Below are 19253 nucleotides of genomic sequence, written 5' to 3'. Positions count from 1 at the left end.
TTTGCATTTTTCTTTTACTTTCCACTTAAGGAGAAGACATTGACACACACAAAATAGGCATAGAGAAACTCCATTTTAATACTTTTTTTTTTATTGTAGTACTATCATTTACTTTGGTAAATTTGTATCCCTGTTTAAAGTGCCTTAAAGCAATTAAAACTTAGTTTAAATTCAAGTATTGTAAAATGTACAGAGTCTAAGCACAAAAAAAAAAGCTGCATAGTGAAAATACTGGAGCAGGCTGATACATTCAGGATGCCAAGTACTCAAGTGGTAATAACATCAGCTCATGATTCAGGTTAAGGATAATTAGCGAGTTTGATACAGTACAGACAGGATGGGGCAATATTGATGCATTGTTCTTACCATGAACAAAGGATAGAAGCATAGATTAACTCTGAAAGGATCTGCAGTATCACTTTTGTGCACATGCCATAAGTAATAAGGCAGATACTGACACTGAAATCAATCCTTTACGTGCTGTTGTAATCCAGCAAATCCTCTGTGTGGATTCTCCAGACTCTGAGCCCCAGCAATCCCGGTGCTCCAGTGGGAGCAGTGACATCCATCCTCTTCAGAATCCTCACAAATAATCATTGTTGTCTTCATACAATCTTGTTTGAGTCTTTGTTTGAAATTTGTCCTGTAAGGTTTTAAAGAAGGATGGCTGTTCCTCTGTGTACCGGTGCAGGGTTTCTGTTGGGGTTTGTGTTTGCCCACAGCCACTTTGGGTAGGAGTGGGGAGTACTTAAGGGGTCTGGTTGAATTGTACTTTGAATTTGTAGCCCTTATTTTGCCCAGTCAATTTGAAGTAGTAACAGTTGTACCCTGGTGTAACAGTGACTTGTCACATGGACAAAATCAACAGTATCACTTATCGGTAGTGTTTGTCAGAAGAGAAATTTGTTGAAGATATTTTAATGCACATTGTTATAATAAAAAAAAATGGAATAGCAGTATTCAAATGATCGTTTCATTCCTCCCATTTGAACAATAAGAGAATAATTTCATTTGCCTTGGCTAAGAGACTTGTAGTACAGATGTGTGTGGACACATAAGAAAATGATTGATTTTTCAGGGGAAATTACTGCTTCAAAATCAGTTGAGCAATATGGCTAAAATGTTACTGGATTGTAACAACACTTTTAAAATGGATGTATAGGGATGTAGAGGTAAGATATTTTTGCTCAGTTGTTGCCTGAAAAAAAGGAATTTAAAAATACTAGCCACTTTTAAAAGAAAACTCTTTGTTAATAGTTCATGTATTTTAAGAGTATTTTCATATGTAATTTTTGCTGTTAGAAAGTATTATTTTAAAATATATTTCTAGAAGTATGACAGCTGTGATATAAATTATTGCAAGTATTCACCAGTCATTATATGAATGGAATATTGAATAATTAAGAGAAGCAAATAGGCATTTCTCATTTTTGGAAAGAGAAAACAAGTTCTCTTTTACAAAGGCAGAATATGTCAAACTATAAAGTTCTAGTTTAATTTTTGTAACACTTGGTGAAAATCTACAAAACAACAACAATGAGAATATGAAAGGGCTGCACCCAGAGTATAAAAGCAGTAGAAGTTTGGGTTTCTTGGAATCAGAACCCCCTTGCTGTTCACCCTTTCTTTTGAAGGACTTAAATGGTTTTATTGTATCGATCCAAATGCTTGGTAAGATGTGTGGTTGTAGCAGACAGCAGCCGTGGGAGTCCATCTGCAGTTTATTTCCGGAGCCCATTGTGGATGCACTTTGAGGGAATTGGCTGAGGTTAAGGTTTGATGGATGGGATGCTGCAGGATCTCCTCATCACCAGCCTGACTTCAATGTCGGGGAGGGTTTTCTTTTTTGTGTGCAAACACCCTTCCTCTGTGGCTGCCAGGTGGAGATCGAAACGCAAGGAAACAGACTTTTTCCTTAAGCGAGGGTTGTCCTTAAAGAAAGAACCTTCCCATTCCTTAATAACTTCATCCACTTTTTCTGTCCTGAAACAATAAAGAAAAGGTATTTATGATTTATTAGGCTGTATTAGTTACCTATCTTCAGAACTGCTTTTGAAACAGAGAGAGAAATGGCATCATAAAAAGTCAAGTTATTTTATACGGTACTGGGATACCAGAGGTGTCTTTTTTCTAGATTCATTCTCCAGAGAAGCTAAATAAAGGATGAGGGTTCATTATGTTCTTGTTTTTGTACTTTTAGGTAGACATGGCTACAAAACCACTGCTCCAAATACTTTAGGCAGTTTGTTTCCAAGGAGAAAGTTTGGAATCCAAGCTCAAAAATTTTGCAAGAAACCTCAGTACTGTAGTGGGCAGGACAGAATTCCTGCATCTGAAAACCTTCAGAACAGGGAGAAGAAAATCTTGTTTAGACTCAAACCTCAGAATGTGGATCTATATTACATTAAAGAGAAAAAAGGGCAGAACTAAAATAGGGAGAATTGAAAAGCCAGCTGATCCAGGAATATTGAGGCAATTTCTTTTGATTCAATTCTCTATGTGTGTGTCAGAATTCAGATCTGAAAGTCAGGCTCTTGGGTCTCACCCAGCTGAGTACACTGCACCCAGCGGAGTAGGTCTATGCAGATCTGAGTGTCTGATGAACAAAGCTCGAGCACAAAAATGAATGTCACCTATGGGGTATGTCTGGTGGACCTTATGATGACATTATTTTTTTCAGCAGCTGATTATGATTCAGTGCTAGGAGTGGCCCACTACAGTGTGTTTAAAGGTAACTTTAAATTAGTCTACAAAAAAGCTTAAAGAGCAGGTGGGGAAAAAAAAATTGAGGCAATCCAATACTATTAAAGTAATTTCAGGTGAATAACATATCCTTACAGACTTTCACATGCCTACTTAGGAGCCAGGCTCTCCCTCCCCTGTTTAGGGAAACGTAGGAGTTTCCAAGGAGCAAGTTGGAGCAGCTGAGCCTGAATTTATGTGCATAAATATGCCCCAGAGGGACTTCCCAAATGTGGTCTGGGCTCTTTGCTTTCAGCCTTAGCAAGATGAATTATTCATAGTTTCATTCTTAACAGAAATAGAAATTACAAATCAGAAGCACCAGCATGGTATTGTTTGCTTATGAAGCCAATGCTAATAAAAAGAACTTTGAAATGTAATGTATTGTTAAACACTGCCATTCAGTGCACCTTCAGGAGCTCTCACTGCGCTTCTGAAGCTCTTGGGCTATGTGGGCATGATATAACAGATACCAAATAACGGAAAATTCAAAGCTGCTGAAATGTAACCTCCACCCTTTACTTCCAATTGTTATTTTGTGAAATTCCTGTTTATCTTACTGTACAGTGCCATGAGCTTCAGCACTTTCCTTCATGATATTTCCATCTAGGATTGCTTGTTTTGTCATCAGTTCCACCTTCTTTGGTTTGTGCTTCTTTGCACTCTCTGTAAAAGAATATGCAGGTATACAGTGAGCATGCAGAAAGGCAAGGGCAGTACACAGGACCAGGAGTTATTTCCCATACATTGGAAAAGATCCTTTTTAAATATTCAGGAGCTTGTCAGTAGTTGTGAACAGTCAGGGCCAAAATCCATTAAGGAGAAGATGCCTGAAACTCACCTGAAGGCAGCGTAAAGGTGATCTTGCTAGTGCTGGGTTTTTTGTCATCCTTCTCGGCAGGTATTGAGCAACGGAACCTACAAAAAAAAAAGATTACAGGCATCTAGTAGTATTGAATTACTTTAATTCCTAATTTATCCTATGAACAGCTGTGAGAAATTGAAAAATGTGAGAAGTTCTGTTTGATTGTGGTAACTGTTGGGATTTCTCATTCTAAGCCCAGAACTGGAGGAAGTTTCTGCCAATATCCCAAGGCCCCAGTGACCCACAGTGTCTCGAGTGAGGCTGCAGTGATCAAGCTGCTCTTTGCAATGTGTGTGAGACACTGAGTACCAGAAAGTCCCCAGTCAGTGAAGCTACCTTATAATGAAACCTTTTTGTAAGATTTTAGGTATTTTTAAAATGTTTTGTTCATGCATTTACAATTCTGATTATTTGAGACCTTCAGAAGTGGAAGACAAAATTGAGATCCTTTTCTCTAAGCAGCGAGTACCTGTTCTCTTCTTGCTCCAAGAGACTTCGATATGTCGCTATCTCCTCCTCCAGCTTCATCCTCGTGTTCAGGAGAATTTCATGCTCTCGAAGCTGTTTCTCAATTCCTCTTCTCACTTCCAACAACTCTTTCTCCAAGCATTCAATCTCACCTTCCAAATTTTGTAGTTGCATGTGGTACTGCTGCTCCGTGGCTCGCAGTGAACGTTCCAAACCCTTTTCCTGTGAAATTTAAGTAATATTTTAAGATTTGGAAAGTTTGTGTGCAAAGATGTTACAGACATACGTGGTTTCATTAACAAACTGTATTTTTACATCCGTTCTTGTAAGATTATTCTTTAAGAACAGGAGTAAAGCTTTCAAGGTAATACTTTGGCTGAGAAATTTTCTGTGGTAATTTAAAATCAGATGAAAGTGTAGCCACGTCTTGCACAACAATCTACTGCCTTGAGTTTACAGATTTCTGATTTTACAGTTAAACAATGTCCAGCTCAGTGCTGTATGAAGTGTCTTTGTGCTCTTGGAGCTTTTCTGTACTGCTGAATTGAGCAAACAGCTGACATTTTATCACAAATGAATTGATGAATCTGGTCCACACATTAAAAAAAGGTCATAAACATGCTGTGAATTGGTAAGGCAGAATGACCAGGAGCTTAGTGAGGGACTATCATGCAAATAATGTGCTTGGGAGGTATGAAAACAGGACACCACGTCTGGAGTGGCAGATCCTGCTCCAGAATGTGTGCTGGGTCAGTGTGTGTGAGCGAGGGCTCTGTGAGGAGCTGGAGCCCCCAAATGAGTATTCCTGTGGTGGATTTCTGCAGTATGGTGGCTGTGACTGTCAAAGAAATCAACTGTGGGATAGTTTGCATCAAGGACAAATCTTATTTTTTCTGTGAGATTTCAAGTTTCATTTCTGACTCTTACCACAGCGTGGAGAGACTCGATTTCGATCTGCATGTGGTGCCACTGCCGTCGGGCTTCACACAGTTCTGCTCTGGCTGCCTTTAGTGCTTCTGCATCTTTGTCCATTCTTTTACTTGTACCTTCTTCTAACTACAGGGGACATACAAAAGATAACAGTATTAAAAGTATTTGAATAACAATAATAAATTGGCACATAAAAATGTCTGGTTAAAATTTTTATTAGAGTTGTATAAATATGTGAAAGCTCACAGTGAGGAGTTAATATTTTCTGTATTATGTAGAGGGAAAGCCCTTATTCCACTGTGTTTGATGGGAAGTGATTGGTCACATCTCTATCCCTGGCACCTTTGTCCTAGAGGAATTCTCATACAAATTACCCAATTGTATTGAGACTTTACTCACCTCTGGAATAAAGGGGCTTATAGAAGGTGCAGATAGTTCAAGCTTCCAAGTCTGAATAACATGCTTTGATTTTAATGCATTTTTGATTTCAGGGTTTTGGGTTTTTTTCTTTTTATCCTGTTAAAAGTAGTTTTTTAAAACCACTCCTGATCATGTGTGGGGTAATTTTAGATTTAGACTTGTCTTTGATTTCAGTAGTATGCATGTAACTTCCAGAACGATTGCTTGGCTTACAGAAGTTATTTTTCTTTTTTGATTCTGAGTTTCCCTGCAAGTGGTGAAGATGCCCTAAGTTCTTGAAACAGTAGTTGCTCTTTTGCTTATTTTACTGCTTTATGCAGGTTTTTATGGTGACATAGACTTTAAGAAAATAATCTCTTTAATTCAGGGCTTAGGAACTAAGAAAAATAAGGGTTTTGTTCCCCTGTTCATAGTGACTTATTGCAACTTTACTAGATGATATTTTTTTGTGAAAAATCTAGGTTTGTCTCATCCACAAGTGAACCCCCAGTGTTTTTTGCTTCCCCTTTCTTGCTTGGTTGCTGCAGAATTTGTGTGACAGGATCAAACCAATGGGCATTGGCTGCTTTGTGCCAACATAAAGATCAACTTGGCTTCCCTGTCGGGTGTCTGGCACTGCTGGTGGATCAGCCAGGCTGCAGCAGCGTCTGGCCTGTCCTTAAAACAAACCTCTGGGATTCCTGCAATACCTGATTACAAGGTGACAGAGTACCTGATTCCCCCCTGAATGTCTTTACATTTGGTCAAAATTGTTTTGCCGTTTGATTTCAGTTGGGTTTAGGGCTGTTTGTATGTAAATCCCTGACAGCAACATTGAGTGTTGGTAACATTTAATCAAGCTGTATGAGAGAACAACTGATATGTGCTGAAGAGCAAAACATAGTTTTTACTGTGAGCAATAGAAAATAGTTCCTGCAAAGGTACAGTGTACTTTACTAGAGGGCTAAAAATGGCAAAGATTGCCATAGAAGGATTTTCTTCAGGATTTTTTTTTTTTCCTCTGAAATAACTACATGGAGCTAGAGGTTACCCTGTTACAGCCTATGTCATCATCCCTTAAATCCCAGCAATAGCCCGGCTGCAGGGACAGAAAAGCATCCTGATGAATTACACAGCATTCGTTCAGCGTGAATCCATACCCTTGACAAAATCTATTTCCGATTTTTCTAGTTCACATCTTACTGCGGTAAAATCCACGTCCCTTCCCCGAAAAACTGCTGCATTGAAAGGAATTACTGTACCTCATAGAGGCTGCGGGAGGAACTGTACGGCCAGGGAATGGCTCTGTACTCTGCAAGGTGTGTGGCTGTGAGGAGGCATTACCTGCGTCCTTGCTGAGCTGACGGTCTTTATCTGATTTCGGGTGATGAGCGATTCATACTTTGCCCTGATCTCTCGGCGGAGCCGAGCCGGCTCCATCCTCCTCCTCCTCCTCCTCCTCCTCCTCCTCCCATCCTCCCCGGCTCCCGGCTCCGCTGCCGGCGGCGCGGGGCTGCGGCCGCGGGGCCGTTAAAGCGGCAGCGGCCCATTTCGGGGAGCGCGGGGAGCTCAGAGCCTTCAGCCCATCCTGGCAGCAGGTTAATGCAGCAAAGGATAGCACTACAATAACTATTCCTAAATCATGCACCCAAATGAATCTAAAATGTCTTTATATTTTTGTTACGCTGTAACTGTGATAAAGTTGCCGCTGCCCAGCATGAAGTGCTCTGGCAAGAGGACATGGAACGATAGCATAGCTGGGTTGGTGGCAGTGGCGCTGGCAGGTGCCTCCACCATTGTTAGGGATGTCACAGAACTTCCATCCCTAAAGGTATTTGAGACTCAGTGAGATGAAGTCTCGGGTGTCTGAGCTGACCCACTGTTGAGGACTGTCCCATTTCAGAAATGAGCTGGGCTCCTGGTCATCCTCTTTTATGGGCAGAAACACAACAAGGAGGGAGAGGAACCAGCACTACTGGTGGTGAGTAGTGCTGGTGCAACTTGGGGTAAGGGCTTTGTCTCCTCTCCTGCAGAGGGCAAAATTCTGGTGAATGTACACTTCAGACACATCACTGCTGTCAGGAAAAGGGTCTGGGTTGTTTCTGACGGCGTTTCAGAACCTGTGCCAGATGTTGGTGTGCTCAGTACACTCAACACACAATGTATGTGGGGTTCTTACCCCTTTCCTGACAGCTCCCAGGCAGGTCCAGCACAGGTTTCCTGGTGTGCTGTGCTTTTTCATTTTCTGCTCAATGTAGCACTGTGTGATCCCAATGATCTTGTCTGCTAAGAATGGCTCTTACCTATTTCATTTTAAATCTTGCTTATTTAATTTTTTTCCAGTAGTGCACAATACCAGATATGCAGTAAAAGAAAATTCCAATTTCAATAGAAATTTAAAATTTAGCAAAGAGAGGAATGCATTTTTGGTACTTGGAATATACATCAATGAAATGATAGAACAGGCAGTAAATTTTCACAAGACACACATCTTTTTAGAAGTCAAAGTACCACTTAAAAGTCTCCTGGTATAAAAAGGCTTGCCTGTTCTTGGCTGTGTCTGTTGGCACATGTGAAAGGATCCTGTGTTTGGATTTTCTTTTCCTTAGCTGACTGTCTTCCATTTGACCGGGACTGAGATGGAAAGGTTTTGTTGTCCACTCTCTTTTCTACAATTGTCTCAATTATCCTTGTTCTGTGTAGGTCTAAACCCAAAATATTGTCAGTGTTTGTCATTGCTGGGATGAGAGCAGTTACATAAGGAAACAATTAGGAATGTAGCAGACAAACACAAGGTATTGCACTTGGGATGGTATAAACTAATGCTTTCCTTTTCTACCTTTTTTTCAGGTATAAAGGGAACACCTGTCTGTGAAATTTCTGGAGGCTGAAGATAGGTAGGTGTAAGCAATTGCATCTTTCCTAGGATTTATGGAACTTTGAATTCTAGCTGCTTTCAATGTTCATATTTTATTGCTGGCTCACCACACAGCTGGAGGAGGTCATGGAGAATAAAGGGACACTAATACCTTAAAGCTTGCTGAGTCCTTTTTATTAGGCATCAAACCTGGAAAATGCTATTAGAACAGCAAAATTATTTTATCTATTGATTACTAAAGATTATAAAAAGGAAAATCTGATTAAATGTGCTTCATATTTCTGGTTATTGAACAGAGATTATATGATATTTTTAAAGAACACCATGGAAATCATATAGGTAATGCTGATAGAGTGAAGCAGGAAATGTATTTTATGTCTGCAAGGAATGAAAGTGCCAACTTTGTCTTATCTAAAAGATTCTTAGTACAAAGCCAAATGTTTTATCACTTCATACAAAAGAATAAAGTTATTTATCCATTTTGGCTTGGAACAAATGGATCCTTTGCCACATCAGATTATGCCTCATATCTTCTCTTCAACTTCCTTAACGTGGGATGCAACAACTTTTCCATCTACCACTTCTTCAACAATTGTCTTGATCTTTCTAGTTTTGGTTGGATCTAGACATCATGAACAAAACAATAAATATTTATCAATGTGTTAAAAATGATAAACCAAAGCAGCACATGATCAGGTACTCCCTTTTCCTTTCCAATTTGCTTCTGATTTTAATGAACTCTATGATGTAGTTAAACAGGATAACAGGTATTATTTGATTTGTAAGAATGACTTTAGAAACAAAACTTTATTCAATCAAGTTCTACCTACCTTGAGAAGAATCCAGTGATTGTGTTTGAGATTTGGACCCTGTCAGGGATGAGCTTTCAAATGTAGCTGCCTGTCCAGCACTTCTAAAAGGGAATCAGAGACATGCACTATTTCAGGATGTCTGATAGGATCATGGTGACATTGATAGGTTATTTAAATAGTGAGCAGAATTGCTCACTCTCCTCAGTCACAGTGATATTTCAGATCACTGTATGTGCCTTACTGTCGCTTGGAGAATGTTCCACTTATTTTACCTCTTTTTTTCCTGGAAAGGATTTTGGTACAGAAAATAAACCCAAGGAGATCTTTTGTGTCAGCCAGTTCCTTACACAAACTCGCCATCCAGCAGGCGCCGGTAGGTTTCAATCTCCATTTCCAGACGAGTCTTGATGTCTAGGAGCTGTTGGTACTCCGCGTTCTGGCGCTCCATGTCAGCCCTGACCTGGAAAAGCTGGGACTCCAGGTTCCCGATCTGCATTTGGATTTGTGACAGCTGAGCGCAGTAACCACCTTCCGTTTCTGCTAAAGTGTCTTCCAGGGATTTTTTCTGTGAAAGGATATTAAATAATCTCTGGTTAAGGAAAAAAAAAAACCTCTTTGCAAAACCAGCTGAAGTTATTTAAGGGAGTGAGCACAGCTGCATTACTCAGAAGGTTTTATTTTCTTTTTGAAAACACTGGTTTGAAAATCGTCCCTTGTCACTTCCCTAAATGTGATGTAAAAACCGATCTGCTTTGTGACATGCTCTTTGAAATCCAGTTAGATATATTACTGCTGTTTGGGAACTAAAATTTAAGTGGAAAGAAATGCAAATCCTCAATAATAGGATTAGGTCTAAAAAGACTTTTGAAGTTACTGAATTGGCTCTGAGCAGTCAGCAGCTTCCCAGAACGTACCATGGCGAGCTGAGACTGCAGCTCTATTTCCAAGCTCTGGAGAGTCCTTTTTAAATCTGTGATCTCGCTCTTTCCTGACTGGAGCTGCTCAGTATGGGTGGAGATTTCCCTTTTCAGCTCTCCGCTCTGAAATGACAAGGAAGAATGGGATGTAATTTTACTGTTCCAAGTATTGAACTCATTTTCCCATGCATTTTGCTGAGTTTGCTCTCTCTGGTTGTTACTTTTTCATTGAACCACGCCTCGGCCTCTTTACGGTTTTGATCGGCAATGACTTCATACTGTCCCCTCATATCATTCAGAAGCTTGGTAAGGTCAGTCCCTGGAGCAGCATCCATTTCCACACTGACTTGGCCAAGTTCACTGCTTTGGATGCCCTGAAGCTCCTGGAGGGATTGAAAATAAAGAGAAGGTTCTGTTAATAAAAGACAAAATAATTATACCAAAATATATGTAAAGAAATATACGTGATATAAATTCTGTTTCAACAAGGATCTGTAGATTGTTTGTCGCACTCTTTCACTTAGGAAACTCAAAAAATAACAGCAAACAAAACCTATAATGAAACCCAGGAACTCCCACTGGCTTAAATAAGGGAGTAATTTGATGTTTCACAATTTCATGTGTCTTGTTATGAGTTCACAAAGGAAAAAAAATACCTCTTCGTGATTCTTCTTAAGATAAGCCAGTTCTTCATTCAGGCTTTCAATCTGCATCTCCAGATCTGCCCTGGTCATGGTCAGCTCATCCAGGACTCTGCGCAGACCATTGATGTCAGCCTCCACACTCTGCCGAAGAGCCACTTCATTCTCATATCTATGCATAAAGGGATTAAATGTTACTTTTTCCATGGCCATGAGGTCAAATGGAAACTATTAATGTATTTTATTTTGGCTTTAATTTGAAAATTTAATACACATAATTATTGTAATACTGTTTAATAATTATACTAAAAGTGTTCTACAAGGAAAGAGATTTTTAGTACAAAATAATTTTTTCCTTAAGGAGTTCTTATAGCACTAAGAAATTCTTACTTCACTCTGAAGTCATCAGCAGCCAGTCTGGCATTATCGACCTGCAGAATAATCCTCGCGTTGTCGATGGTTGCATTGATGATCTAGAATACAAACAGTGTTCAGAAACTGTTGTAACAGCCCAAAGGCTTCATGGTTTTTGTAATGGCTTTAGACTTTGTATTCTACAAGGGTATGTAGAACTGCATTCCATCAGTGCCTTCTCCTTTATTCAGATTAGACAAATCACTTTGTGACACAGCTACAGAACTGCTTTAATGGACAGGAAAAATTCACCACATGTCACCAGTGCAAGGTAACAGAGGTCACTGCAAGCATCAGTACCAAAGGATAAATGTGCTCTTGTTTGCTAAAAGAAATTTATGTTGTTTGCATTAATACTATTAAGTGAGTTACAAATATAAAGCTATGTTAATTGCATTGCTTTGCTACCTTGTTTCGAAGATCTTCAATGAGGGGGTAGAATTTACTGTAGTCATTCCCAGATCCAGGGGTGCTAGTGCCAGGGCCATTTTTCTCATACCATTCACGGATTTTGCGCTCCAGCTCGGTGTTGGCATCCTCCAGAGATCTCACTTTGTCCAGATACGCAGCCAGACGGTCATTGAGGTTCTGCATAGTCTCTTTTTTTGAGCCAGAAAGAATGCCGCCATCACCAGCACCAGCAGGGCTGAACCCACCTCCGAAACCAGTCCCTAAGCCACCACCAAAACCACTTCCAAAAGCAGCACCTGAACTGCTGCCAAAACCACTTCCCAAACCTCCCCCAAACCCACTGCCTAAGCCACTTCCATAGCCACCACCCAAACCACCTCCAAAGCTTCCACCAAAGCCACTGCTTAAGTTGCCTCCAAATCCTGCACCTGAGCTGCCCCCAAAGCCCCCACCAAAGCCAGAGCTTGAACCCAACAGAGAAGCTGCACCAAACCCTCCACCAGACCCCCCACCAAAGCCAAGCCCGCTGCCACCAAAGCCTCCTCCACCACTGGAACTGGACATCCTCAAAGATCCCCCTCCAAATCCGCTCCGAGAGGAGAATTGCCGGGGCCCGCCACTTGTGCGCACGGAAAGGGCCATGGTGCTCGAGGTGCCCAGATCTGCCCTGTGGAGGATACAGCAGAGAGCAGTGCAGAGCAGGAGCAGGGTCAGCTTTATAGAGACAGCAGTGGGTGTTTCAGGAGGAGTCCCCACCTCCTGGGGAGAGCTTTCACTCTCTCTCTCCCTCCTATTTGGAGGGGATGTCAGTTTAGTATGTTCTGACCAACCGAAATGATATGTGCCAACTGAAATTGCCAATGGGAGTGGAAATCTGGTACCCTCCAGGTATTTGTATGAGGGGAAATGGGTGGAGTGCAGCTGAGACATCACGACTGTGTTCTGCCATGTGCAATGAAGCACAAAAAGTTCTTTTTGCATTTAAATCCCTTATAAATAATTGTTTTGTCATTGCAGATGCAGTGCTTCCTGCATTTGGGGCTGTTCTTACAGGAGTTTGCTAAGTCAGCAGACTGATCCCTTTGATCCCTGCTTCTCAGCCTGTGTGGCAGGAATGTCTTTCTTTTCATAATCCTCTTCAGCCAGGAGCCTTTGCTGGATTATTGCTCCTGGATGCTTGATAGGAAGTAGGAAAAGTGACCATCAGGTGTCCAAGGGCACATGGATGTTCAGTGAGCTGCAGGGTGATCATTAATGTGAAAACATAAATATACCAGATAGGATTTGGAATTGGGTTTATGCCCTAGCCCTTTCATCACTGAAATACCTCAGAGTGACATGCTTATAGTCTATAGCATATAGTCTATAGCATATAAGAGTTTGTACTTTAGAGTTGAGAACTGACCATTCTGCTAAATAGTTTGCTGTTATCTCAAAATAAGAACTCTGATTTCTGTATTTGGTGCTTTTTATAATACAGATCTGAAGATCAATTGTAGCACTTCTGGGTGCAGGTTTGGGCATGGGAACCCTCCCAAGCCAGTATATTTTTCTTTTGAAGTTATCTTGATAAATGGAAAATAGTTTTTTCTTTGTCCTGGCTTAATTATATCATTGGATTTGTCAACTGAAATGTGTTAATTTTTGATTTATCCGCACTCAAGAGCATGGGGTGCTTTTGGGGCAGAAAAGAGCGGAAGATCAAAGGTGTAAGTAAAGCATTTCTGTGGAAATGAGCTGATATCCTGGTCTCAGTGACTCGGGGCAGTGAAAGCAGAGGATTAGTTCTTTGGCAGCTGTTTATGTACAGTACATAGCTCTGGACAGGTGAGGTTTCATAGGGAAGAACTTTGTGTGTTTATGTTCTCAAGAGGAAAATGTAAACTCCTGAGACTGAGAATCCAGGTGTGGCACAGGGGCCTCCCTATGGGACAGGGAACATTATTGGCACAGAAAGGTTTGACAAAGAGGGAGATAATTTCAAATATATTTTTATCCATAAAATATCTTGGCTTGCTGTAGTCCCTGGTGACATAACCATTCACAGAATGTGAAAAATATCAAATAGGCTTCTTCAATTTGTTTTTTCACGTTAATATATTATGAAAAGCAAATTCACATTTCTAATTTATTTGATAATCAGGTTTTAATGCAGTAAAGCTGCTGTATGTTTGAGTAGGAGTTCACATTTAGAAAAGGTGTGCTGAACTCATGCTTTAGTGCATTTTAAAAACCGAATAGTTACATTTGTATCTAAGTTGGAAGCAATTATGCATTCATACCAGACTGATTTGATTTCTTTCCATCAGGGTACTCAGTCACTATATAAGTAAACTAAAGTCTTCTATGTTGTGACTTACAGATTTTTATTAATGCTCCCCAGAAAAACAGCAGCAGCAACAACAAAAGATTTGAGATTTTGGCATTTTTTAATCCTTCTGGTGTTTAGGGTGAATTAGATAAGATTCTTTATAAACCTTTTCGTTTTGGCATCAGTTCCAGGGAACTCAGAGGCATCTTTTCTGCTGGTGCCATTTACATCTTCTCTTCAAACTCTCTGACCTCAGAGGAGACAACCTTGCCATCAACCACCTCCTCCACTATTGTCTTGATCTTCTTAAACTTACTTGATTCTGTTAAGGAAATTGAGAAGTAATTTAATGCAATGTACATGACAATATTGCTGCAGTAGTAGCAGTCAATGAGGAAAAATCAAAAAGCATCTTCAATCCACAGGTCCTTGAAGTAAACTTTTGCAGTGTGTGGGGTGTGGCTTCTCCTCTTTTGGATATTGAGTGTGTTGCCCATAGACTGTAGTGGATACTGGGTTCAATAACTCTCTAGCACTCTTGATAGTCTTGCTTTAGTTTATCACAGACTTGTAGACCTAAAACCTTGGAATAGACTGGCTATGAAACTGGATATGTTACATGGAAGTCTCAATGTTCCTGTGCAGCTAGCAGGGAGAAGCAGGTGCTTCTGCAGTTCTCCAGAGGGGAATTCAGTAGCTCTCTGTTGTTCTCTTGGCTCTCTGAGGACTCATAGAATGACAGAATGGGTAAGGTGAGTCTGATTTTACACTGAGTTGTATATATAAAACCAGGGTTGTATAGACCTTATAGGGTAACCATACAGTTGATTGCTTTCTTGATATGAGATTCCACTGGCTGATTATTTGCTCTGAAGCTGTTGTTGTGTATCAGGCTGCTTAATTCCATAACATTTCAACAGGCTATCATCAAAACAGAAAGAAGTTGGTGGGACATACCTTTTTCAGCCTCTATTGCCAATGATATCTCTTCTAAATTCCTGTTCAAATTGTAAAGTAGAAAATGTAAATATATGGCAACTCATGCATTTAAGAAACATCCTTGTGTATTTCCTATGTGTTTGATCAGGACAGCTAATCCCCTTTCATCAAGACATTGAATCAGAGGATAACTCAGTAAAACGAGTTCTCTCAGTTGAAGTGAAACTTGCTAAGCATAAACTGTAGGTACAGTTAATCTGCAGACTCATCTCTGCAATGCTAGGACTTCAGGTCATGCAGGTACACCTGATCTAGTTCCTGAGCTAGAACAGCTGGACAGGTAGAATTTGGGGGGAAGTTCCACTTTCTGCTTAACCCACACAGACAAATTGATCAAAAACTGCATTACTGGTGTTCCTGGTATGTGAACATCTTACCCAACTCCCCAGCTCACAGAGAGACCATCTGTAGGCTGGGAGAGCCACCTCAAAATTCCACAGCAGCTTCAGTAGCCCAGCCTGAAAGGCAGCCTGCTCTGATTCTGTGGCTGAGAACTGGACAATGGGACTTCTCCACGGCAAAGCAGTTGGAGAGAGGCAGATTTGACACGAAACCCAAACCAACACGCAAAGCCATGTGTGTGCTCACCCCAAACCAACACGCAAAGCCATGTGTGTGCTCACCCGCTTTCCTCTCCCTCCAGCAGCCGGCGGTATGTAGCGATCTCCATCTCCAAGCGAGTCTTGACATCCAGCAGGATGCTGTACTCACTGTTCTGAGCCTCCATGTCAGCTCGGAGCAGCCTCAGCTGAGCCTCCAGACTGGAAATTGCTGCCTGTATCTGGTCAAGCTGGTAGCTGTACCGTGATTCCGTTTCAGCCAGAGTGCCTTCCAGGGTCTGTTTCTATAGTGCATGGGAAGAACAGTGACATGTTCATTGACATATTATTCATTTTGATTGTAAATAACATTTTGATTGATTCCTCTATTTATCTTTTTATCCTCTGTTTATTACACCTCTATGTAACTCTCTGATATCTACAGTCCTTATCTTGCTTTTTGTTATTTACCATGGTCAGCAGGGACTGTAATTCCAGCTCCAGGTTCTGGAGGACCTGTCTCCGTTCCGTGATCTCTTTCCTTTGGACCTCCAGCCGCTCAACATTGAGGGCAACTTCCTGGTTCAGTTCTGCTGTCTGGAATGAGGAATAGAGGGACTGTGAACTGCAGCCAGGCATGACCAATGTTCTTGCTGGTGTTTAAGCAGTGGACTTTACCTGCTTTTCAAAATGTTCTTTGGCTTCTTGGCGGTTCTTTTCTGCCATTTCTTCATATTGCTTTCTCATGTTTTCCATAATAGCAGCGAGATCAATGCCGGGAGCAGCATCCACCGCCACGTTCACAGAGCCGCCCGCCTCTTTGCGCAGCCTGTCACGGTCCTGCAGCAATGGGGACTGTGTTAGCACCTGCTGCAGGGAGCTCTCACTCCTGGGCATTGGGCACAAACTCAACATCTACACACATAGGACTAATCCTTAATAGTATCTTGGGGCAAGACAATTTAATCACCTTGTAAATACTGTTTAGTGCACCTCGCAGAACAGTTCACTTACTTGATAGCAATAAATGTTATACCATAGATAAATGTATCATAAAAATGATTTCCTCAGAACAAATCTGTGGAATGAGGACAGAAGTCATGGTTCCCATTTGTGTACTTTTTGGGGTAGCAATTCCTGAACCATAAATTTTTCTTAGAGAAAACCTTTACTCCTTCATTCCTGGAATGGAGGAGTGTTCAGCCTTTGATGCCTGATAGCTTGAATGTCCCTTTGGGTCACACATGGTAATGCTGCTTCCAGAAAGGATAGAAATGCTTCCTAGTGAGCTTGCTTGTGTTTGCCACACAAAGCCCCTCTCCCTGGCTGTGGTCAGCTGCTCTCACCTCCTCGTGGTTCTTCCTAAGGAAAACGAGCTCCTCGGTTATGCTCTCAATCTGGGACTCCAGGTCAGCTTGGGTCAGAGTCAGGTCGTCACGGACACGGAGCAGTCCAGTGATGTCGCTCTCCACACTCTGCCTGAGCAGGTGTTCATTCTCAAACCTGTACAATACAGTGCCTTTTGTCATCATTGGAATGCAACACTTTGGAGTAAATGTTAGAATCAGTAACCGCTTCTAGAATCAGTAACCACAGTCATATTAAACTTAAAGTTGGAAAATGTTCACTTCTTGTCACTGATTCCAATAAGTGGAAGCTTTCCTAAATAAGAGGATCATGAAAGAGAATTGATATAAAATCATGGAACTTACTTCAGCCTAAAGTCATCAGCAGCCAGCTTGGCATTGTCGATCTGCAGGACAAGTCTGGAATTTTCCATCTGGGCAGCAGAAATCTAAAGGGAATGGTGGATAAGCAATGAAACTTTGCACAGAAATTCACACTTGATCCTTTCCTGGGAATGAATACTGTAAGTAGGCTTCATCCTCCTTCACTTCAGCTGTCTGTTGGTCCGCTGGCTTTAAGCTAAGTTCCATCTGAAGTGCATGAAAGGAATTAGGGATGTCCAAAAGACAAATTGTCCTGCTATAAAATAAGTGTATTGAATAGTTGGGATGAACTGTTCTCTGAAGGTATCTGCTTTTAAATGCTGGGAAGTAGAACTGATAAAAAATAAAAGGGAAAAGACTGAAGAAAGTTCTGGAAACATGATTTGACAAACATGTCAGTTGAGTGTTTGGAATATTTCATTGTTTCCAGTGGTAATTTACTATTTTAAGTGGTGGTCTTTAATTTTTTTCTGAGTGCTTGCCCTTCTTTTCTAATAAACCACTTTGAAATAGACTGTTGCTAAAATATATTTGAATATGTAGATTACCATTAGTACTTTCTCTAATTAAAGCCACCTAAGGCAAATATCATAGAACTAGTTAATTTTGAGTCACAGATTTTTTCAGGTATGAGATTGCTCACAACTGCAGGCATATTATGAATAATTACTGGTATTACAAATTATCTAAAATCTGTCACTAATATGTAGCTGATCAAAAATAAACTTCTTCCCAGCTAGGCGAATTTGGAAAAGTACATTTTCTACAACAGATTATTCTCTATCTCACTGATAATTGCAATTCCTATATTTATGGAGGGCTTTATGACCTCTTACCTTGTTTCGGAGTTCATCAATTGTTTTGAAGTAGGAGCTGTAGTCCTGCCCTATGCTTGTGGTGTTCTTTTCATACCATTCCCTGATCTGCCTCTCAATCAGGGAGTTTGACTTCTCCAGTGAGCGCACCCTCTCCAGGTACGCAGCCAAGCGATCGTTCAGGTTTTGCATCGTTGATTTTTCATTGCCAGCGAGCAGCACATCGCTCCCAGTGATGCTGAGCTGGAGGCTCCCTCTGAGGCCTTGGCCAGAGCTGGTGCTGGTTGATATGTGGGTGCCATAGCCCCCAGCTCCCCCATAGACACTGGGTGCCTGGATCTTCTGGATGGACATTTTCCTGGAGGTCACACTACTGACACTGGGTGCAGAGGGCTGGACACGGCTGCTCGTACTCCACTGGATGCTGCGGGTGGAGAATGCCATTTGTGCTCTTTGTCTTCTAGACTGAAGCAGGTAAATCAGCACAGATTGAGATGCCAGTCAGGAGCTGAGTGTGCACTGTGCACCTTTATACAGGTCCAAGAGGAAGCACAATGGCTGGAAACCCCACCTATGTTGACGCAGAGTGTCACTGATATCAGTACAAAGAGCACACAGGATATTGCCCCCCCCCTCCCCATAATTTGAAGGGGTTCTCATCTGTTCGTCTGTGTTTGAGGAACACTCCCTGGGTAGTTTGCTTGCTTTGTTATTTTGTATAACAGATAAACAAAAAATGATCTGTTGAATAATTTATAACCATGTACCTGCAGCCAACCCTCTCTGTAGCCCTTTGAAACAAATGAGTAGGTTCTTATCCCCCTATGCAGTGCATGAATTTAAAATGAGAGTTGCTTATATGTGAAAAGAGACTTAAAATATTTATATTTCTGTTGAGTAAGCAATAACTTGGGCCTCAGGACATTCTAGAACAGTGTATATATTATTAGAAAGGAGGCAGCTGTACTACCATGTGAATTCATTTCATAGTGAGCACAAACCAACATCTGCACTGTCAGTGAAGAGTGGAGGCTATTGCCATCAGCTTGGATTGAATATACATTTGTCTGGTATAAGAAAACCATTGCAAGTTGAATTTGAGCTTTCAGTACAGCTGAGATTGAGTGGAAAGAATATTTATTTAAATAAGGTAGGAGGAATGAGAATATTGGAAGCCTTCACAGCCCACTGTTTCACATGTGAAATGCTGAGGTCCATAGATTGGCAGGAAGTGTTAAGTTCCAGCTTCCAGTAGAACGACCCTCCAGCCCTCCAGTGTGGCTGAAGTTGAAGCAAAACAAGTTTCCCTCCTGCCTCATCAGAGACCATCAGCTAACAAGTACCATGCTGGGGGGTCTGTCCCCAGCCCAGGGGCTGTGGTC

At 41.2% G+C, this 19253-nt stretch overlaps 3 protein-coding genes and 1 long non-coding RNA gene across 6 annotated transcripts in view; 1 reads left to right on the top strand and 3 right to left on the bottom strand.

Annotated features, from left to right (window-relative positions):
- Positions 1–54: 54 nt before the first annotated feature.
- On the bottom strand, positions 55–6901 carry KRT222 (keratin 222). Of its 2 annotated transcripts, none has more exons than XM_021532904.3 (6): positions 6749–6901; positions 5003–5131; positions 4077–4297; positions 3584–3660; positions 3303–3408; positions 55–1983 (listed from the first exon to the last, which is right to left on the bottom strand). In XM_021532904.3, the coding sequence occupies exons 1-6, from the start codon at positions 6842–6844 to the stop codon at positions 1770–1772; spliced, it is 843 nt and encodes a 280-aa protein (XP_021388579.2). In that variant the 5' UTR covers positions 6845–6901; the 3' UTR covers positions 55–1769. The 2 variants fall into 2 exon arrangements, with proteins under 2 accessions (XP_021388579.2, XP_021388580.2); XM_021532905.3 differs by having other exon boundaries at positions 6667–6780.
- Positions 6902–8267: 1366 nt separating this feature from the next.
- Positions 8268–19253, top strand: part of LOC144247463 (uncharacterized) — a 135836-nt gene continuing 124850 nt past the window's right edge. The window contains exon 1 of the long non-coding RNA XR_013341167.1: positions 8268–8301. This is a non-coding gene — a long non-coding RNA (uncharacterized LOC144247463). The remainder of the gene's footprint in view (positions 8302–19253) is intronic.
- On the bottom strand, positions 8807–12119 carry LOC110471896 (keratin, type I cytoskeletal 12-like). Of its 2 annotated transcripts, none has more exons than XM_077788299.1 (8): positions 11475–12119; positions 11043–11125; positions 10668–10824; positions 10233–10394; positions 10009–10134; positions 9442–9659; positions 9113–9195; positions 8807–8904 (listed from the first exon to the last, which is right to left on the bottom strand). In XM_077788299.1, exons 1-8 carry the CDS (start codon positions 12117–12119, stop codon positions 8807–8809), a joined length of 1572 nt encoding a protein of 523 aa, XP_077644425.1. The 2 variants fall into 2 exon arrangements, with proteins under 2 accessions (XP_077644425.1, XP_021388625.2); XM_021532950.2 differs by having other exon boundaries at positions 9448–9659.
- Positions 14013–18315, bottom strand: LOC110471928 (keratin, type I cytoskeletal 20). The gene is made up of 8 exons (XM_021532985.2): positions 17893–18315; positions 17039–17121; positions 16673–16829; positions 16005–16166; positions 15798–15923; positions 15411–15631; positions 14746–14786; positions 14013–14110 (listed from the first exon to the last, which is right to left on the bottom strand). Exons 1-8 carry the CDS (start codon positions 18313–18315, stop codon positions 14013–14015), a joined length of 1311 nt encoding a protein of 436 aa, XP_021388660.2.

This window comes from Lonchura striata, chromosome 25 (genome assembly GCF_046129695.1).
Source record: "Lonchura striata isolate bLonStr1 chromosome 25, bLonStr1.mat, whole genome shotgun sequence".
In the NCBI taxonomy this organism is placed as follows: domain Eukaryota; kingdom Metazoa; phylum Chordata; class Aves; order Passeriformes; family Estrildidae; genus Lonchura; species Lonchura striata.
Note: the sequence above shows the minus strand (reverse complement) of the source record. Positions and strands in the feature narration are given on the sequence as shown.